This window comes from Schistocerca americana, chromosome 11, assembly GCF_021461395.2.
Source record: "Schistocerca americana isolate TAMUIC-IGC-003095 chromosome 11, iqSchAmer2.1, whole genome shotgun sequence".
NCBI lineage: Eukaryota > Metazoa > Arthropoda > Insecta > Orthoptera > Acrididae > Schistocerca > Schistocerca americana.
In genome coordinates, this window is record NC_060129.1 from 184,573,674 (window position 1) to 184,595,391 (window position 21,718).

The window sequence follows — 21,718 nt, forward strand, 5'->3', positions numbered from 1 at the left end:
CCTTGGTCTCAACATCATAACTGTAGACCCACGTCTTATCAGCATTTATGAGTCTCTTAAGCAGCATCTAGTTCTCATCTGCGCGATGCGAAAGCTCTTCGCAGATTGTGAGGCAGAAATCTTTCCGGTCTTCACTCACCAGCAGTGGGACGAACTTGGCGGTGACACGATGCATTGCGAGATGCCGTGTCAGGATTTCGTGACGTGATCCGACTGAAATGTTACATTCTTTTGCAGTCTCTCTGGGACAGTCGGTCTTCGATTGGCACGTGCAATTTCGCTGGCGTTCCTGACACTTGCGTCGTCGAAGGGCATCCTGAACTGTGGTCATCTTTAACTTCCGCCCGGCCATTTTTAAACCTTGTGAACCCTCCGTAACACCGAGTACGGCTTCAAGCACTCATCACCGTAGGCTTCCTGCATCATTCGGCGTGTCTCCGTAAAGGTGTTCTTGAGCTTCACGCAAAATGTAATGCAGACGCGTCGCTCCTGCAACTCTGGCATCTGGGAATTCGCAGACTGTGCGACACGACGCTCTGCTCGACACAGTGCTGAACAACAGCTCAGGCCCTCCGCACTCGCAGCCGCCGCCGCCGCCGCCGCCGCCAGCTGCCCGCCCCACCACTCCCCGGGCTGTCAGGCTGCTGCGGCTGCGCAGGCGGGGCGACCAGCTGCGAGCGACTCGGCGGTCCGAGTTGCCTCGTGTCCTCCTGTTTTCGCGCCATCAGTGGCCATACAAAAATTTGTGTTAGATCAGGATGTGCTAAAATTGGTGCTGCTGTTAGTGCGTTTTTCACTTTTAAAAATTCTTCATTGGCTTGTTGGTCCCATACCCATGGCGTGTTTTTTCCAGTCGACGCACATAGCCGTGGTGTTGCGAGAGAGTCGATCCAAATAAATTTTTTATAGAATCCAGTGAGACCTAGAAATCCTCTGAGAGTTTTCTTATCATATGGAGTACAGAATTCGTTGCTTGCTGTTAGTTTTTCTGGGTTGGGCGTTACCCCTTTCTCTGAAAATAGATGTCCTAGAAATTTGACCTCTCGCCTTCCGAATTAGGATTTCGTTATATTTACTGTGACCCCATGCTCTTTCATGATCTGTAAAAACTGATTTAATGTGTCGTTGTGATGTTCCCAAGAGGGTTCTGCTATAATTACATCATCAACATAACAAGTAATTTTTTGTAAAATTTCAGGACTGAGTATAGTATCAAATCCCCTAATAACCGCTGCTGATGATATGTTTAAACCAAATGGCAATCGTTTAAATTGGTAACATCTACCGAATACGATAAACGCTGTAAATTTTCTACATTCTGGGGCCAATTCTATTTGCCAGAAACTACTCCGTAAATCAATTGATGAAAATATCTTAGTACCGTGGAAGTTTTGTATCAGTACCTCTAATTTTTGTGGGCGATCTGTCTCAGTGATAATGATTGCGTTGATCTGTTTGGAATCAAGCACTAACCTGATGCTCCCATCTCGTTTTTGTACAATATGGAGTGGGCTGTTATATGTGGAGGTAGCTGTTCAATAATATCATCATCTAGATATCTCCTAGAATACTTTATTCCTGTAGCTTAATGGGATTGTATAGGGTGGCACTCTAAATGGTTTGTGCTGTTTTACTTCAGACTTGTACTGAAAGTGTTTAATACTGCCAGTCTTAGGTAAAAATACCTCTGCTTTATCTCGTAAAATACCCTCTAATTCTCTTTTACTGTGTCCCGAAATACCTTGAACTTTTTGCAATTTTTCGTCGATTTCTTTATGGACTTCTAACATGAGTTGAGGCGATTCCCCCTTTTGTGCATACCATTCTAATTCTTCATCCTCTTTATCTCGCATCATTCTAATTTTAGCTTTTGCTCAAAGAGAAGTGTGACATTCCCGAATGTTACGCTACCTTTCCCCATATCTATCATCGCTCGTCTCTCACTTAAAAAATCTGCATCTATAATCAAATCTACAGTTAGTTTAGGTATAATCACGAAGTTGGCTTCGATCTTTTGACCTTGACACGAAAGAGTTAACCTTGTTAGTCTCGTAACTTCCGCAGCATTGTTTCTAATAGGACCTCTTACTTTAATCTTACGTGTTTTCAGAACTGGCAATTCCTCATTGGCATTACACTGCATGAATAAATTTTCTGAGATCGCGGTCAGTTCACTTCCGCTATCAATTACAATATTGACTGGGATATGCTTTACCATGGCCTTCAAAATTGGTTGAATTTGAAAGGGTTGGTTCTGTTCTTCTTCTTCTTGCATCAACGAATCCTCCACTGAATCATACATGAGTCTTTTCAGGACTTTCCCCTGTGAATTCGAACTTTCTGTAGGATAGGCTTCGACTGCTACTTCTCTCTCTTTTATTTCCTCTTCTCTATTTCTTCCTTCATTTACGCTTTCTTCAACATCCTCTACTTTTTCCTCATCCTCGTCTATCTTCTCCTTCTTCGTCACTACTTCCACATAATCGCATCTAAATGCTCTAATTATCGCTTCATAACTTCCTTAATTATATACGTTGGGTTGTGTGCCCACTAATAACTTATTTTCAACTTCTGTCGACTGCGCATTATCCTCCTTGAATTCGCTTTCCCTGGTTTCCATCTCAAATAGCTCTGCAATACTCATTACTTCGTCCTGTCCTCCTACATTCGTTGTGCATGCCTCTCGTAATTCATCTTCCTCGTCAGTATTCTCCCAATTAATTTCGTCCCAACACGATATTATTATTTTCCTGTCTTCGTTTTCATCTGGTCCCTGCGGATTTGTTTCTTCCTTCTTCTCTTCTCGTGATAACGTATTTACTTCTCTGTTCAAGGTGCTGCAATTGTCCTGCGTCATTTTCTTTGGCATGGGCGTTTAGCTGTCAATTCGAACGTTTTTCGGGGTTTGGTGGTCTTACCTCCACCTCTTCTATCTGTATTCTCTTTTCTTGTTCAGCTAGTTGATATTGGTTTCTTTGTTGATAATTTGTCGGTCTATTGGTTCTCCAATACCCGTTCCAGTTGTTGTTATTCCCTCTGTAATAGTTGTTGCCGTTCCTGGGTGAATTATAGTTATTGCCATATTCTCTTCTAGATCCATAACCGTTTCTTTGTTGAAATCTGTTGTCGTTTCGTGGTGCGAAGTTATCACGTGGTTCGTAATTATTGTTTCTTCGTACTGTGTCTTGTGGATTCCACTGCTTTTTGCTTTCGTTTTCACGTGCGCTTCGTCTTTTTTTGCGTCATCTTCCGAAAATATGAACTCTAGTTCCCTTAGAATACCTTTAAATGCTTCGACGTCATTGCCTCCGCGACCTACTAATGATTGCTGGTATTTTAATGGTAACTTGATCGCGCATAATTTAATCAACTCTCCGTCACTATATGGTACATCTAAGCATTGATTTTTCTTTGCCATTACTTCGAAAAGTTTCACGGGACTCTTCTCTCCTGAATTTTCAAAATATGGGTTCTGTAATAATTCGTACTTCACTCTGTTCTGTGCTTCGCTGGACCAATATCGTGAGAGAAGCTTCTCTCTGAAATCTTCGTACGATCGGCATGTCGCTGCAATATTCTGCATGGTTTCTGCGACTGTTCCTGACATGTGTGCACATATAAAGTCTAATTTGTGTTCTGGTAATCCTACTCGGAACTGATCAATAAAAGTTCGTGGATGTAATGAGTTTCCTTCTCGAAAGTGTTGTAATTTTATGACTGCGAGGAAATGATCGTTGTTGTACTTCGTCATAGTTCCATATGAAATTCGCGATTCTTCGCCACTTTTGTTTCTGATCATTTCTCCAGTCGTTCTTTCCGGTTGTTATAGATCCATTGGATACTGTCCACTGTAACTTTCGCCTACCCTTGCGTAGCATCGTTGGAGTGGTACGCAATAATTTTCTTCCATCGGTTGTGAACGTGTAGCTGAATGCACTGCACTGTACTCTTCGCGACCTGGCCGGCCGAAGTGGCCGTGCGGTTCTAGGCGCTGCAGTCTGGAACTGCGAGACAGCTACGATCGCAGGTTCGAATCCTGCTTCGGGCGTGGATGTGTGTGATGTCCTTAGGTTAGTTAGGTTTAATTAGTACTAAGTTCTAGGGGACTAATGACCTCAGAAGTTGAGTCCCATAGTGCTCAGAGCCTTTTGAAACATTTGAATCTTCGCGACCTGGCTTTCCATTGTCAGGTATTGGTTCGGTATCTTGTCTGGCTAACCTTGCCGCTTCATTGCACGATCCAGACTGTCTTGAAACATACATTTGTGGTTCCACATGTGTTTGTGGTGCCGTTTGTTCATCAAGAATTTCGAAACGTGTTTTTTGCGGTGCAGGCTGTCTGGAAATTTTATTCTACTCACAAAACATTGTTTACAAATTACACTATTGATAAAAGGAAATATTTTAATACAGGATGATAAAAACCAACTGTGTTCAACAAAAATGTGAACGAATATTCCCTGAGTGGGTTTCCAAGTTCTACAATGGATCGAAGGATGACCTATGCCATATCACATCTATAATCTAGGTTTAAATTAAGTTTCACAAAAGAGAAAACTATCAAAAAGGTCTACAGTGACCCTCAATTATCTTTAATTACTTATGTAACAAGTCGTTAATTACAGTGGCTGATGTGGCTTCTCAATAACTATATAACAGAAAAATCATCGCGTTTCAGATTTTAGCTTACGTAGCAAATGTGAATACCATCAGCTTTAATTGGAAGCAGCTCTCTCCTAACTTCTCCTTACTACAATTTACCGAAGTTGGTTTAAAAAAAACTATCTGGCTGCGTTTTCATCTGACCAATCAGGGTCTCAATGTTAACCTTAAGATCCGCCTACAAAAATTCTGTCTATCCAATGAGAAACGTTATAATTTTCGTGGTGGGGCAATGTTTTTAACGTTTGCAACGTAACAGAGACGCGAAAAAGTCTCACGTTAAAACTTGCAGCTGGTGTGGCCCTTTTAGTGTTATCGTAAGATCTATACAGTTCTTCTGGAGGGCTCTATCTTTCAACATGGGCTGGGGGGTGGTCCTGGCGGTTGGCTGTAAACGTGGGTGTCCGTCCCTTATCGTCGGGCCTTCTAGCTTAACACGGTTCTGCCCTCGGCTTCTGTTCTCGTTTCTCCCCTCGGAACTGCGTCTGTCTCACTGTGGGAAGGTATGACACGCATTTAGGCATTCTTGTGTTAGTCTGTGGTATTCCATTTGCTCACTCGTTACTCGTATTACTTTGGTTAATTGAATGTCACGATTTATTCGGAGCTATGTGACATACTGCTGGATTTGCTTATCATGTCAGGGTTTTCATGCCTGACACCTTACATATCACCACCCTTCGAACTTCAATTTTGCGCTGAAGTTAGGCAATGATTGAATCGTTGTCTAAGTCAGTCAAAAATTATTCCTTTATCTAAATTTTGTTGCCTACTGTTCAGCCACGTTATTCTCGTTATATGCTAGTTTGTATTACTAATTTATATCTTTATATTCTTCCACATTATTCTCAAAAATATGTTTATATTGACAAGAGAAGAATATTTTATGCTATTATTATTGTTATTATTAATTTTTAATTTTTTTCTTTCTTTATTTAAGTGTGAATGTTTTTTTAAGGACTTTGTTATCGAAAGTGAGGAGTCTTTCACATCGATTTTCTTAGAAATTTTTTTAATAAATGTAGTAATTAAGTATAATCTATTCCTAACACATTTTCTAAATATCATGTACAAGTAAAATGTTTTTGTTTCTAGACACTCATTTGTTACACTAACAAATAAGAATTATTTCCAAGAATTGCTTTGACAAAGAAATATACATACACAAATATTGAGATATTATCCTAACAAATGGTACAAATGTTAAAAAAAAGGGAAAACATCCAACAAGATAATTTTTTAATTTTTTGTTTTTATAAGGAGAAAATAAATGGCATATAGTTTTAGTGTTTATTATGCCATACTTTTGTTCTTTATATACCGTCCATTTCAGAACTATTGGTTGTAATTGCCGCTCACAGGCGAAAAACAACGTTGGTTAGGACAACGTGAATTTTTATTAGTGACTGCCGGCCGGAGTGGCCGAGCGGTTCTAGGCGCTTCAGTCTGGAACCGCGCGACCGCTATAGTCGCAGGTTCAAATCCTGCCTCGGGCATGGATGTGTGTGACGTCCTTAGGTTATTTAGGTTTAAGTTGTGCTAAGTTCTAGGGGACTGATGACCTCAGAAGTTAAGTCCCATAGTGCTCAGAGCCATTTTATTAGTCACTGGCAATTGTTTACAGTTACACCGTAATTATCGGTTATTGAGGAGTTTTTAGAGTAAGCCTAAGTGGAAAAGAATGGCTTGCATCGCGTCCTAAAACCGGTGAAACGAAAAGAAGATTGTTAAACGCTTCTACACTTCGAGAATCTGTAACCAGGACGGAGCTGAACTCCCCTCTTGTTGTACGGCACTGTCAGTTGTACAAGTCATTCTCCCTAAATACGAACCGGGGAAGGACCTCATCTTGTGGTATATTTAATGTAAAACTTAACTTCAGTTCCGTAAGCATCTGGTGCATTGCTCACTTTAGGTGGTCTCAATTGTTTTTCACTAACAACAGAGCTAATATCCATATCCCTCCTTTTTGATTCTGTGCAGTGGTCAAACATTCTACGAATACATTTTTAAATTACTAATTTAAAAACTACTTGCACAATTGTCCCCATTTATTATTTTTCGATCAGGCCAGATTTTTATCACTTGTGTGTCAACCGCGGCCCTCAGCTGACTCTTTACCAACTACTGAGCGTTTCTCGACGCCTGCGGCACATAAGGTCGCTACAGCTTTCTTGAAGATGTTTCGGCATTGTGTGCCTTATTCCTGGTTACTTGCGCCTATTCTTCTAGATCTATTTTGACGTCGACATAGAAGGTTTTATTGTACATCGTTTCGAATCAAAAATCTAGAATATGCGTTTCGTCCTCTTGCACTAATTGATTGTCGCCACGTATGCAAACAGCGGGTTCAATAAGCTCTGACGTTACTTCGAAATAAAACACAATGTGGTGTTAGAGACGTGTACTGCAGTATCAGTTTTCAGCTCACATTCGGTCAATTGAAACACATTCACAGCACTGACGTAGAGGCCCTCCATCACGTTTCCACTGCCTTTGACTGAAACGATGTCCACGCTCGCTGTCCGTTGCATTCCCTTGAACAGTCCGCCCCCCTCTCCAGTAGAGATCTCAGTCTGAGCTAGAGCACGAAGCCGACTGGGACCAGATCACGGCGATATGTTAAATGTTGCAGGATTGTGTTCCTCTCTAGGCCAAAAACTGACACACGAGGGCGCTGCTATGGGCCTGGTAGCAATGACAGAAATATGTACACCATCACACACCTCGCGTAATCTGTTCGAAGCAGATGGTTGCCCAGTGATTCTAACTTAACACTGCTAGTGCACAAAACTTGAGGCTGCGTTGGTCCATAATATATTCTCATCCTAAAATTCAGTCTTGGATTCTATTGATTCTAAATACACAAGTGTTTTCTACTATCTGAAAAAGACTCGTTTCGGGGCAAAAAATAGACGAATATGCTCCTCTCTGTCGGAAAAGTGGGGAACCAGCTGCCTCTTCCTCTTTCTACCTTTCTCACAAAATATTTTGTCATGCAAACGTGTTTGCGCTATTTTTACACAAATTATTATAAATAGCTTTATCTAGACAATCTTTGTAGTAAAATCTTTATACTCAGCATCTTCCTTTCAGCGGGCGTTTATAATTAAATGCTCCCTATTTAACAAGTTATAACGCAGAAACTAATTACTGTACAAGTACCAAACTTGGTAACATTAATGTCAGGAGTACGGGGTGCATTATTTCCAAGCATCACAGTGCCACCATCCAGTTCCAGCTGTGGCCACCAGATGCCGTGATTCATAGTCTCACACACCTGACCAGTCCCAGTGACTTGGTGACGTGTCAACATTAGCTTGGACGAAAGGAGCAAGGAATTATTGGCGAAGCTCTATTATCAAAACAACAGTAATGCTGCAGTTGCACTTCGAGAATATCGCCGGCTGATAGGATTACAGAAGGGTCCTCTTTCTCCACCTGCTGTGCGGAGCATGATGAAGAAGTTTGGATCAACTGGAGAACTGTGAGTCGCTCTGGGAAGAGGCCTACGACCGGTCGTGAAATCGCTGCTGCTATGGCAGACAACGCTGTGCGCAATTTTCGATCGTCAGGGGGTGCACGTGCGGTGTCACGACAGTTGAACATCCCGCGCACTGTACTGAAGGTGCTTCGAACCATTCTCAAATGGTATCCGCAAAAGACCTGTACCACACAGCAGCTTGTACCGCTGGACACACAACCACGTGCTGACTTCGCTCTCCACAGGAACTGAAGTTGGTGAGGCCTGCCCCTGGACCATCCTATGGAAAGAAAAAGTTCATTTTCTTCTGACAGGTAAACACACAGAACTGCCGAGTGTGGGAATTTTCAGCTCCAGTCACTGTGCATGAAGTTCCTCTGTATGGTGAACGTGTCACCGTATGGTGTGGCTTACATCCATATTCATCATTGGCCCATTCTTTTTTGAACAGGTTGGCACTCATGGGACCAAAGACGTGCAGTGTGACTGGCTAGCGCTACTGTGATATGCTTCACCAACACGCCGTACCCGCTCTACACGAGAGAGACGCATTGAACTCGGCAGTTTTCATGCAAGATGGGGCCCCACACTACATCGAGTTATCAGCTGATCGTTTCCCAATGCTTGGCCGGAACGATCACCTGGTCTCACTCCCTGTGGTTTCTGGTTGTGGGGCTACCTCAAGGACAGGGTTTACCAGGACCAGCGAAACATTCACACATGTGCTGATCTGAAGGGCAGTGTATCAAGAAAGGTAGCAAGTATACCTACAGACATGATTCGTTCTGCTGTAGAGAATGCAATCTCGCGCTTCCAGATTTATCTGGACACTGATGGGCGCCATATAGAGCCCCTTTTGTAGCAGTAATGGTAGCGGTATGTAATGGTATGATATACTGTAGCAGCACATTGAAAGTGTTTCAATTTAACTGATTCTGCATTATTTCTCTTCCACATGTCCTTGACATTAATGCTACCAAGTTTGGTACTTGTACAGTACCTAGTATCTGTGTTATAACATGTTAAATAGGGGAAGTTTAATGATAAACACCCAGTATCTATATCTCTCTCCCACTGCCTTCTATGCTCCCATTGGAAATTTCAGCTGTCCGTCTCTCTCACTGTCGCTGTCTTCATCTCTTTCTCTCGCACTTCCTTGCCACTCTCTCCTTCTCTGCCACTTTCTCTCGGTACCACTCCCATTGCCATTCTTTTTCTCTTCCATTGCCGTTGGCTCTTTATTTCTCGCTTACAGTCTGCTGTCAGTCTGTGCAACCACTATTGTTTTCCCTCTACACATCTCCTTGGGTATCGTTTCCTTGGAAGCTTGACCTATAGGCTGGGAAAGTTTAACATACATGTATAGGGACTGGGGAAAAGTAGGCAAAGCCGGTTTCAGAGGGGAGAGGGGTGGGGGTTTGGAAGGCAGGTGTCCAGACACCCAATACTTAGCATGTGTGCTCTGCACGCATTTATCTTTTTTATTTGCACTACCCCTCTCTCTTCTCTGATCCCTTCCTCTTTTACAACCACTGTCTCTCATTGACCATCAATGTCTTGTCTCTCTTTGGCTCCAACCGCTATTGTATTAATCCATCACTTTTCCTCTTTCCGTGCCATTTTACCTCTCCACCACCAATGTTTCCTCTCTCTTTCTCTCTCACTGGCACTGTCGTCTCCCTCTTCCACCGTTATTCTCTCTCTTGCATCCTCGTTAAGGAGAAGCGAGAGCGAGTAGTCCTCACGCCAAAATTTCTGGTGAGGAAGGCGGACTGAGCGTTGCGGGAGCTGGTTCTCTAGATTTCTGTCAGAGTCTTTTAAAGAGGGACATATTCGCTACTTTGCACCCTGAGAGGAGAATTTTCCCGGTCATTATATTCTGTTCTCTGGCACAGGAAAGTGTGGTATTTATATAAAAACGAATTTTGCACATCACAAAGCTTTGACAGCTTATTGTGTACTCCAACACATTTACATACTTTGGGACATGTAAACAACAAATCAGTAAGTGTAATATAAGGTTAACATAAAATCGTCGCTCATCCAACACTACTTTACATAAAAATGCACAAAGTTTTGTGCCTACATAGGCTACACCTACCGTATACCAAGAAATGCTACGTTTGATTTGAATTAAAAAAATATTTGATGATAAAAGAAAAATTTGTAGAGTAGTTACGCTACCAGGTGATACTCTCGAATAATTTCCGGGTGAAGAAGGGTTGTATGGACGTGAAGTGCCCATTATACAGAGAAAGCAGGTCGTAAAGTTCTAATGGTAAAACAATGATTACTAAAAACAACATTTGGTGACCTCAGAACCCTAGCGATGGCTCCAGGACCCTTGACATATGTTCACTACGTTAATTAACACTACATGTACGTCTCAGACTTGATATTACGTTCAGACGTATGGTAATTCTGATACCCTGCATGTCTTCATGAATTTAATTTATTAAACACAGAGGGTACCTGTGGTCTAGGGGTCCCGCCCCTCGTGGTCTCGCGGTAGCGTTCTCGCTTCCCGAGCACGGGGTCCCGGGTTCGATTCCCGGCGGGGTCACGAATTTTAGCCGGCACGGTATCTCAGCGTGTTCGGTCAGAGGGTTACGTGCCCTCTCTAATAAAAGAAACTGAGTTAATCGATCATCAACGAACTTAGAAGGATGTCTCACGCCGTCCGCCCCGAGCAGACGAAACGAACAAAAGCGAACAAAATGAGATTAAGAAAAAAAAGGGGGGGAGGGGTAGCGTCTTTGATTCATAATCACAACGTCTTCGGTCCCGGGTTCGATCCCCGCCACTGCCTAAATTTTGATAAATAATCTGCATTGGCGACCGAAGACTTCCGGCATAAGAAGTCAGCCTCATTCAGCCAATGGCCTTGTCAAAGAGGGCGGAGGAGCGGATAGAGGTTCAGGGCACTCTCTTGTCCTAGGGGTGGGAAATTTCCCCTAAAGGCGGAAGAATCAGCAATGATCAACGACATGAGGATGCAGAAGGCAATGGAAACCACTGCATTAAAGACACATAACGTGTATCCACAGGACATGTGGCCTTTAATTGAAGAAGTGTCATCATGATCTCTCCATTGGCAAAAGATTCCGGAATAGTCCCCCATTCGGATCTCCGGGAGGGGACTGCCAAGGGGCAGGTTACCATGAGAAAAAGATTGAATAATCAACGAAAGGATAACGTTCTACGAGTGGGGGTGTGGAATGTCAGAAGCTTGAACGTGGTAGGGAAACTAGAAAATCTGAAGAGGGAAATGCAAAGGCTCAATCTAGATATAGTAGGGGTCAGTGAAGTGAAGTGGAAGGAAGACAAGGATTTCTGGTCAGATGAGTATCGGGTAATATCAACAGCAGCAGAAAATGGTATAACAGGTGTAGGATTTGTTAGGAATAGGAAGATAGGGCAGAGGGTGTGTTACTGTGAACAGTTCAGTGACCGGGTTGTTCTAACCAGAATCGACAGCAGACCAACACCGACGACGATAGTTCGGTATACATGCCGACGTCGCAAGCTGAAGATGAACAGATAGAGAAAGTGTATGAGGATATTGAAAGGGTAATCCAGTATGTAAAGGGGGACGAAAATCTAATAGTCATGGGAGACTGGAATGTAGTTGTAGGGGAAGGAGTAGAAGAAAAGGTTACAGGAGAATATGGGCTTGGGACAAGGAATGAAAGAGGAGAAAGACTAATTGAGTTCTGTAACAAGTTTCAGCTAGTAATAGCGAATACCCTGTTCAAGAATCACAAGAGGAGGAGGTATACTTGGAAAAGGCCGGGAGATATGGGAAGATTTCAATTAGATTACATCATGGTCAGACAGAGATTCCGAAATCAGATACTGGATTGTAAGGCGTACCCAGGAGCAGATATAGACTCAGATCACAATATAGTAGTGATGAAGAGTAGGCTGAAGTTCAAGACATTAGTCATGAAGAATCAATACGCAAAGAAGTGGGATAGGGAAGTACTAAGGAATGACAAGATACGTTAAGTTCTCTAACGCTATAGATACAGCAATAAGGAAGGCAGTACAGTTGAAGAGGAATGGACATCTCTAAAAAGGGCCATCACAGAAGTTGGGAAGGAAAACATAGGTACAAAGAAGGTAGCTGCGAAGAAACCATGGCTAACAGAAGAAATACTTCAGTTGACTGATGAAAGGAGGAAGTACAAACATGTTCCGGGAAAATCAGGAATACAGAAATACAAGTCGCTGAGGAATGAAACAAATAGGAAGCTAAGACGAAATCTCTGCAGGAAAAAAGTTAAGACATCGTAAAAGATATGATTGTCGGAAGGACAGACTCAGCATACAGGAAAGTCAAAACAACCTTTGGTGACATTAAAAGCAACGGTGGTAACATTAAGAGTGCAACGGGAATTCCACTGTTAAATGCAGAGGAGAGAGCAGATAGGTGGAAAGAATACATTGAAAGCCTCTATGAGGGTGAAGGTTTGTCTGATGTGATAGAAGAAGAAACAGGAGTCGATTTAGAAGAGATAGGGGATCCAGTATTAGAATCGGAATTTAAAAGAGCTTTGGAGGACTTACGGTCAAATAAGGCAGAAGGGATAGATAACATTCCATCAGAATTTCTAAAATCATTGGGGGAAGTGGCAACAAAACGACTATTCACGTTGGTGTGTAGAATATATGAGTCTGGCGATATACCATCTGACTTTCGGAAAAGCATCATCCACACAATTCTGAAGACGGCAAGAGCTGACAAGTGCGAGAAATATCGCACAATCAGCTTAACAGCTCATACATCGAAGCTGCTTACAATAATGATATACAGAAGAATGGAAAAGAAAATTGAGATGCGCTAGGTGACGATCAGTTTGGCTTTATGAAAAGTAAAGGGACGAGAGAGGCAATTCTGACGTTACGGCTAATAGTGGAAGCAAGGCTAAAGAAAAATCAAGACACTTTCATAGGATTTGTCGACCTGGAAAAAGCGTTCGACAGTATAAAATGGTGCAAGCTGTTCGAGATTCTGAAAAAAGTAGGGGTAAGCTATAGGGAGAGACGGGTCATACACAATATGTACAACAACCAAGAGGGAATAATAAGAGTGGACGATCAAGAACGAAGTGCTCGTATTAAGAAGGGTGTAAGACAAGGCTGTAGCCTTTCGCCCCTGCTCTTCAATCTGTACATCGAGGAAGCAATGGCGGAAATAAAAGAAAGGTTCAGGAGTGGAATTAAAATACAAGGTGAAAGGATATCAATGATACGATTCGCTGATGACATTGCTATCCTGAGTGAAAGTGAAGAAGAATTAAATGATCTGCTGAACGGAATGAACAGTCTAATGAGTACACAGTATGGTTTGAGAGTAAATCGGAGAAAGACGAAGGTAATGCGAAGTGTAGAAATGAGAACAGCGAGAAACTTAACATCAGGATTGATGGTCACGAAGTCAATGAAGTTAAGGAATTCTGCTACCTAGGCAGTAAAATAACCAATGACGGACGGAGCAAGGAGGACATCGAAAGCAGACTCGCTATGGCAAAAAAGGCATTTCTGGCCAAGAGAAGTCTACTAATATCAAATACCGGCCTTAATTTGAGGAAGAAATTTCTGAGGATGTACGTCTGGAGTACAGCATTGTGTGGTAGTGAAACATGGACTGTGGGAAAACCGGAACAGAAGAGAATCGAAGCATTTGAGATGTGGTGCTATAGACGAATGTTGAAAATTAGGTGGACTGATAAGGTAAGAAATGAGGAGGTTCTACGCAGAATCGGAGAGGAAAGGAATATGTGGAAAACACTGATAAGGAGAAGGGACAGGATGATAGGACATCTACTAAGACATGAGGGAATGACTTCCATGGTACTAGAGGGAGCTGTAGAGGGTAAAAACTGTAGAGGAAGACAGAGATAGGAATACGTCAAGGAAATAATTGATGACGTAGGTTGCAAGTGCTACTCTGAGATGAAGAGGTTAGCACAGGAGCACAGGAAAGGAATTCTCACGTACTTCCCATCACTTCGTCTGTGAATACTGTAGTCGCTCACCATGCTTAGAGTTACTGATGCCTGCGAGAAGTTAGCTGTGGCGGCTGGAAATTCTAAGTGATTTGACTTCTACCGGAGGCTGTTCTCCCTCAGAGCCCAGAATCCAGGTCCCCCTCTCGTCTGTAGTGTCCTCTGGTGAGTCTTGGATCGCAATAAATTCCGCGAAGCAGTCCCAGCAAGAAGCAAAATTTCCCTGTGGATAATATGCGGAATAATGGTAGTGAATCTTCTGAGAGGTACCCAATGAGTCCATTATAAAGTTGCAACAATCTCCCTTCCATACTCAATTTAAAGATAATTAACCAGCTTCGTGGCTTTTTGGTGCCGGAAATCTGAAACGGACAACTCTTAACTCCCACTATCTGTCCTATTCAATGTTTTAGCCAATAAGCTCTCTTCTCAATGTACAGAAAGCGATTTCTCTTTCCCTACTTTACACTTCATTCATATTAAACAATCGTAGCTGTTCTATTTCTCAAAAAAGTCAACAAGAAAGCACCGACCTTATGGTTGGGGGTCCCACGTCGCTTAAACCAAAAGTCCCCTACAGCTTCCCATCTCGCCCCACTTTAGAGATCGTATCTGCGCACAGCATCTGGTCTGTTGTTCCCCAGAAAGCTGGATACTTGCGGAGACAAGAGCGCTATGAAACTGATCTCCCACACTGTATGCAATCTCTTCATCACCAACGAATGCCTACTTCAAAGACATGATGAAATAGCGTACCATCGTTTAGGACGCAGAATAGATGAAGCCATATTACGAAGTTCAAATGACATTCAGTGTACTGTTCCGAACATTCCACCTGCTCTCCTTCTTCCCCTAGCAGGGTTCGCCTTCCGGAAGACATACAGTAACTCTCATTGGGTGAATGCTGGCTGTCTCGCCTGCTGAGGTGGGCTCTTCTTATCTTGTATTCAGTAAGATCCCCAAGTACATTATACAGATGCCAACAAGATGAATTTAATATACAGGGCGCACATAAAGTCCGGGAAAAATTTCAGTTATTTATTGCTCAAGAACTAAACATTGTACACATGTCATAGATTCAGCTTTTTGAAGAGAACCTCTGAAAGTTTTTTTTACAAACATTTGATACGTGAACCGTGAGTGACCCGACAGACGTCAATACGGTAATCGAATACTTGCCATACCTGTCCCATGGCTGGCATGCGTGGCATCGCCGACTGTGGCATTCAGTTCCCGTATTCTCTCCCGGAGCTCTGCTACATCACGTGGTAGAGGCGGTAGACACACCAGATCTTTAATGTGTCCCCACAGAAAAAACTCACACGGAGTGGCACCTCAACTCGCCATATTTGGGACTAGCGCTGACTATCGGCAAATAGGATACTGCGTGAAGAGTTTGACAGAGTACTGAAAGACCTGAGTCGAAACAAGGCCCCAGGCGTGGACAACATTCCATTAGAACTACTGACAGCCTTGGGAGAGGCAGTCCTGACAAAACTCTACTATCTGGTGAGCAAGATATATCAGACAGGCGAAATACCCTCAGACTTCAAGAAGAACATAATAATTCCAATCCCAAAGAACGCAGGTGTTGACAGATGCGAAAATTATCGAACTATCAGTTTAATAAGTCACGGCTGCAAAATATTAACGCGAATTCTTTACAGACGAATGGAAAAACTAGTAGAAACCAACCTCGGGGAAGATCAGTTTGTATTCCGTAGAAATAGTGGAACACGTGGGGCAATACTGACCGTATGACTTATCTTAGGAGATAGATTAAGGAAAGGCAAACCTACGTTTCTAGCATTTGTAGACTTAGAGAAAGCATTTGACAATGTTGACTGGAACACTCTCTTTCAAATTTTGAAGGTGGCAGGAGTAAAATACAGGGAGCGAAAGGCTATTTACAATTTGTACAGAAACCAGATGGCAGTTATAAGAGTCGAGGGGTATGAAAGGGAAGCAGTGGTTGGGAAGGGAGTGAGACAGGGTTGCAGCCTCTCCCCGATGTTGTTCAATCTGTATATTGAGCAAGCAGTGAAGAAAACAAAAGAAAAATTCGGAGTAGGTATTAAAATCCATGGAGAAGAAATAAAAACTTTGAGGTTCGCCGATGACATTGTAATTCTGTCAGGGACAGCAAAGGACTTGGAAGAGTAGTTGAACGGAATGGATAGTGTATTGAATGGAGGATATAAGATGAACATCAACAAAAACAAAACGAGGATAATGGAATGTAGTCGAATTAAGTCGGGTGATGCTGAGGGAATTAGATTAGGAAATGAGACACACAAAGTAGTAAAGGAGTTTTGCTGTTTGGGGAGCAAAATAAATGATGATGATCGAAGTACATATAAAATGTAGACTGGCAATGGCAAGGAAAGCGTTACTGAAGAAGAGAAATTTGTTAACATCGAGTATAGATTTAAGTGTCAGGAAGTCGGTTCTGAAAGTATTTGTATGAAGAGTAGCCATGTATGGAAGTGAAACATGGATGATAAATAGTTTGGACAAGAAGAGAATAGAAGCTTTTGAGATGTGGTGCTACAGAAGAATGCTCAAGATTAGATGGGTAGATCACATAACTAATGAGGAGGTATTGAACAGAATTGGGGAGAAGAGGAGTTTGTGGCACAACTTGACTAGAAGAAGGGATCGGTTGATAGGACATGTTCTGAGGCATCAAGGGATCACCAATTTAGCATTGGAGGGCAGCATGGAGCGTAAAAATCGTAGAGGGAGGCCAAGAGATGAATACACTAAGCAGATTCAGAAGGATGTAGGTTGCAGTAGGTTCTGGGAGATGAAGAAGCTTGCACAGGATAGAGTAGCATGGAGAGCTGCACCAAACCAGTCTCAGGACTGAAGACCATAACAACAACCAAACTACGCTGTGGCGGTATACAGGAGAAATCTTTCAGGGTTTCTCTTCAAAATGCAGTATATATGGGATCTGTACAATGTTTGGTTCTTGTGCAATAAATAATTGAAAATGTTCCCAGACTTGATGTACACCCTGTACAAATACAGTAATCAGATGTGGCTAGCACTGATGTAACCTTAGTCATAGCAGTGCTCTCGGTTCTACCTTTTAGTTAACTGAGATTTGCTACATTCATCAATTTGTTAGTATTTGGTTATGGGATATGACAGTTTTGACATGAGTAGTCATACAACTATATAACGGTCAACCATGAGAGTGGATCCACGCAGTTCCTCTTCCGCTCGCAGTCTGACACACGGTTTGTTTGGTGTTGCAGTTGCTTCAGGTCAGTACGTAGTATCAATCTTTTTGTCTGAGTGGTGTGTGTTAACCTTGGCACTGTTTTTTTTCGGAATTTTAAGTCCAGAACAAAATGAAGTAGATTGCTTTATCTTAGTGGATTGTGCATTGGCGATTTCATTGATGTCTACATTTTATACAGTAATTATTGTTGATTAATGGTTGTTTGTTGCAAAGTTTGTTAGGATGCTGTCAGATGCTTTGCTTGCTGGAGACCTGGGTCTGGATGTAACCACATGAGAAGCTGCTCAATCACGAGAGTCAGAGGCGTCAGTCGTGGAAAGCTGTTCCCTTAAAGGTGCTTCACAGGATGTAGACGTGTGGCCATTTTGAATGTCGGGTGTAACGTTTGTGGGTACGTTTAGTATTTCTGTCAGCCTTGTTGGCTAGTTAGTTTCCTCTCGCCTTGCTCGGCTTTGTTGCAAGTGTAGTTTGTTGTCTCATTTTGGTGTGTTGCACGTTGTTGTTGCGTGTTGGGAACAGGACAATCTAGACTTCCCATGCCCTGCTCATGAACCCGTGCCCTCAGCCCTGAGTTACATCTTTACCTCAGCAGCCAAGAGCCGGTGGCCCTCACTTCCCGTCACTAACTATCACTGTCCTAATCTGTAGTGTCCTGACAATGAACAACACAGTCTTGCACGTAACAAGAGTGGCATATGATGCGCACAATGCAGTTGGCAGCAAGTTTCTCTGAGTGAAATATATGCTAAAGACCCAATAGGAACATTATCAAAACAAAACTTTTACATCTGGAAAGACGACGTCTATTTTGATCCGACGACGATATATGCCATGAAGGCTCAGGTCTGAAGCAAGCAGGCAACCATGCCACGGTAAAACTGTGGCGGGATGGTCCTTTCGGACAACGGCCACACCAGAGGGCGCTGCTGCGTCAGTTGTGCAATGACGCTGGTACCAGTGGTCACGTGAACATTCTCAAGAGCATAGACGAGATTCTGGACGTCCAAGTAGCAGAGACACCGGCCCATGTCTTTCTATTGTCGGGGCAGCACTGGTAGGTTGTACAGCCAGCACAGCACAGGTGAGAGGGACTCTGAGCCCAGACGCGTCCACGCGAACTTTTGCGAACCTGTTATTAGGAGTGATGCTGTGGGCAGGCGAAGCTGTAGCCTGTGTCCCCCTCACGCCACAGCATGGCCGTGCACCACTCGACTGGCGTCATCAGAGGATCACTTGGATTGGCGTGCCGAGGTCTTCAGCGACGAAAGCAGATTCTGCCTCCACGCAAGTGATGGTAGTTTGCTCGTACGACGCAGACCTGGCAAGCGCTGTCTCGTAGACAAGACACACTGGTCCCACCCACTACAGCTCCCTTTCATTTTTGCTGCTTCTGGACGGGACTTTAACATGCACCTGATATGTGCAGAATATTGTTAGACCTGTTCAATGCCGTTCTTGTAACAGGAAGGTAATGTGTTGTTCCAACAGGACAATCCTCCCCCACACGCTGCCTGTGGAACTCAACGTGCTCTGCAAGATGTGCAGCAAACTCCCTGGCGAGCAATGTCCCTGGAATTGTCTGCAACCGAGCAAATGTGGGATACGATGGGACGAGAAGTGACTTGTGCGACTCGACAACCAACAACTCTTACACAACTGTGTGAACCGGTCGAGCAGCGATGGCATAATGTATCGCAGTATTCTACATATGTACGATCGACTGGATACCAGAGTCAGCGCCTGCACTACCACCTCTGGAAGCTACGCCATATACTAATACGTGTGTTTCAGCAGGGGCCGATACGTGCTACATCAGAACCGCTGGTGCTACTGATCTGTAAACGTAACAATTTCATGTACTCCATTTGCACAGTGGCAGCAATAAATCGTGAGTGAACTGGAAACCTCTAAATGGGTGCACTAATCTTTTTCCACAGAGTATAACAGCAGTTAAGTGTTTTCTCTGCCAGAGCGCTCCTAAAATAGTTTCGTTTTGTTCAGTATAATAGGAAAGTTTTTAATACACACATAAAAAAAGTATTGCTTCACTCCGGTTCCCAGAACTCCTGAAGTGAGACCTTGACTGTGGATATTGTATCACAGACACAGTCCCTTTGACTGTTCAGAGATATCACTAAACCCGCCCAAAGATGTAAACAACCGTGCATGAGCAGCGCGTATCAGACGGAGGGGGTCCCACAGCGGATCAGTTACAGTCATTCCACCAGGACACCTTGTTGTCTTTCAACCGTGCCTAGACAGTCAACACCGCGGGGCCAACGCGTCCGCATTGTTACTTTGTGCCAGGAAGGACTCTCAACCAAGGGAAGTGTCAAGGCGTCTCGGAGTAAACCAAAGCGATGTTGTTAGGAGATGCAGTGAGACAGGAACTGTCGATGACATGCCTCGCTCAGGCCACCCAAGAGCTACTACCGCAGTGGATGACAGATACCTACGGATTATGACTCGGAGGAACCCTGACAGCCGTGCCACCATGTTGAATAATGTTTTTCGTGCAGCCACAGGTCGTCGTGTTATGACTCAAGCTGTGCGCAATACGCTGGATGATGCGCAACTTCACTCTCGACATCCATGTCGAGGCACATCTTTGCAACCAAGACAACATGTAGCGCGGTACAGATGGGCCCGACAAGACGCCGAATGGACCGCTCGGGAATGGCATCACGTTTTCTTCGCTGACGAGTGTCGCATATGCCTTCAACCAGACAATTGTCGGAGACGTGTTCGGAGGCAACCCAGTAAGGCTGAACGCCTTTGACACGCTGTCCAGAGAGTGCATCAAGGTGGAGGGTCCCAGGTGTTTTGGGGTGGCATTATGTGGGGCCGACGTACGCCGATGGTGGTCATGGAAGGCGCCGTAACGTCTGTACGATACGTGAATGTCATCCTCCAACCGATAGTGCAAACATATTGGCAGCATATTGGCGAGGCATTCGTCTTCCTGGACTACATCCGCGACCCCATCGTACAGATCTTGTGAATGACTTCCTTCAGGATCACATCATAAAAAAAAAAGGTTCAAATGGCTCTGAGCACTATGGGACTTAACATCTGAGGTCATCAGTCCCCTAGAACTTAGAACTACTTAAACCTAACTAACCTAAGGACATCACACACCTCCATGCCCGAGGCAGGATTCGAACCTGCGACCGTACCGGTCGCGCGGTTCCAAACTGAAGCGCCTAGAACCGCTCGGCCACTGCGGCCGGCATCACGTCATCGCTCGACTAGAGCGGCCAGCGTGTCATCCAGAAATGAAGCCTATCTAACATGCCTGGGACATGCAAATAACTTACGGGTTTTCTGCCTGGTGGCGTCGTCGACCACCGCCGATATTTCGAGAGGAGCACACCCTGCCATTCTCAAGGCACAACTGCAAGAAGGAAGCAATCTGCAAGGGAATTTAATACCTTGGTTCACAGAGTAGAAACAAGGAAGATAACACACACAGAACAAGTAACCGCAGAGTCAACACATAACCAAGGATAACCAACATCAGAAATATCGATAGTGACTATTAATCAACAGGTGAGGTAGCACTAATTCTGTCACTCTGTTTTTTTTTAATTTTATTTATATATATTTTTTTTTTTATGAGAGACAGAGCCGGATTCCAAGGAGCATTTAAACAAAATCCACCATCTCTGTTCATAAGGTTGCTTGATAGTTTGATTTCAACAGCTTCCTTAATAACCTTGGTTCACAGGGCCCTCTTTATCTCAGACCCTGAAAGTTTGGCAGCTGAGCTGTCACATCTCGAAGTCACCTTTCGTCAGAATGGTTATAGTGAGAGGCAGATCAAACCTGCGTTGCGCCATCAGCCTTCTGTGCAACGGGTGAGTGACGATAGCAGCGAAGTGGCAACCAAGTCTACGGCCTTTTTGCCTATGCAGGAAGCATTTCCAACAGGATTGGCCGTATTTTGCGGAAATATGATGTGAAATGTGTTTTCCGACCACCGTCTAAGATTAAGGTCCTGTTGGCGTCGGTAGAAGATCATCTTGGTTTGCGTAAGGCTGGTGTCTATCGCATTCCTTGCACTTGTGGCATGTCATATATTGGTCAGACAATCAGGACTGTGGAAGACCGGTGTACTGAACATAAGCGTCACACACGCTTACAACAGCCGAGCAAATCCGCTATTGCAGAACATTGCCTTGACACCGGCCATCCTATGGAATACAACAACACGGAGATTCTGGCTTGCACGTCCAGCTATTGGGATAGTGTTATTAAGGAAGCTGTTGAAGTCAGACTATCAAGCAACCTTATTAACAGAGATGGTGGATT

At 43.7% G+C, this 21,718-nt stretch overlaps 1 protein-coding gene across 1 annotated transcript in view; it reads right to left on the reverse strand.

Moving 5' to 3' along the window:
• Positions 1–563: 563 nt before the first annotated feature.
• The window catches only part of LOC124553527, a 119,354-nt gene continuing 98,199 nt past the window's right edge, over positions 564–21,718 (reverse strand). Inside the window, exon 8 of the mRNA XM_047127376.1 lies at positions 564–710. Coding sequence (XP_046983332.1) covers positions 564–710 — 147 coding nt within the window. The remainder of the gene's footprint in view (positions 711–21,718) is intronic.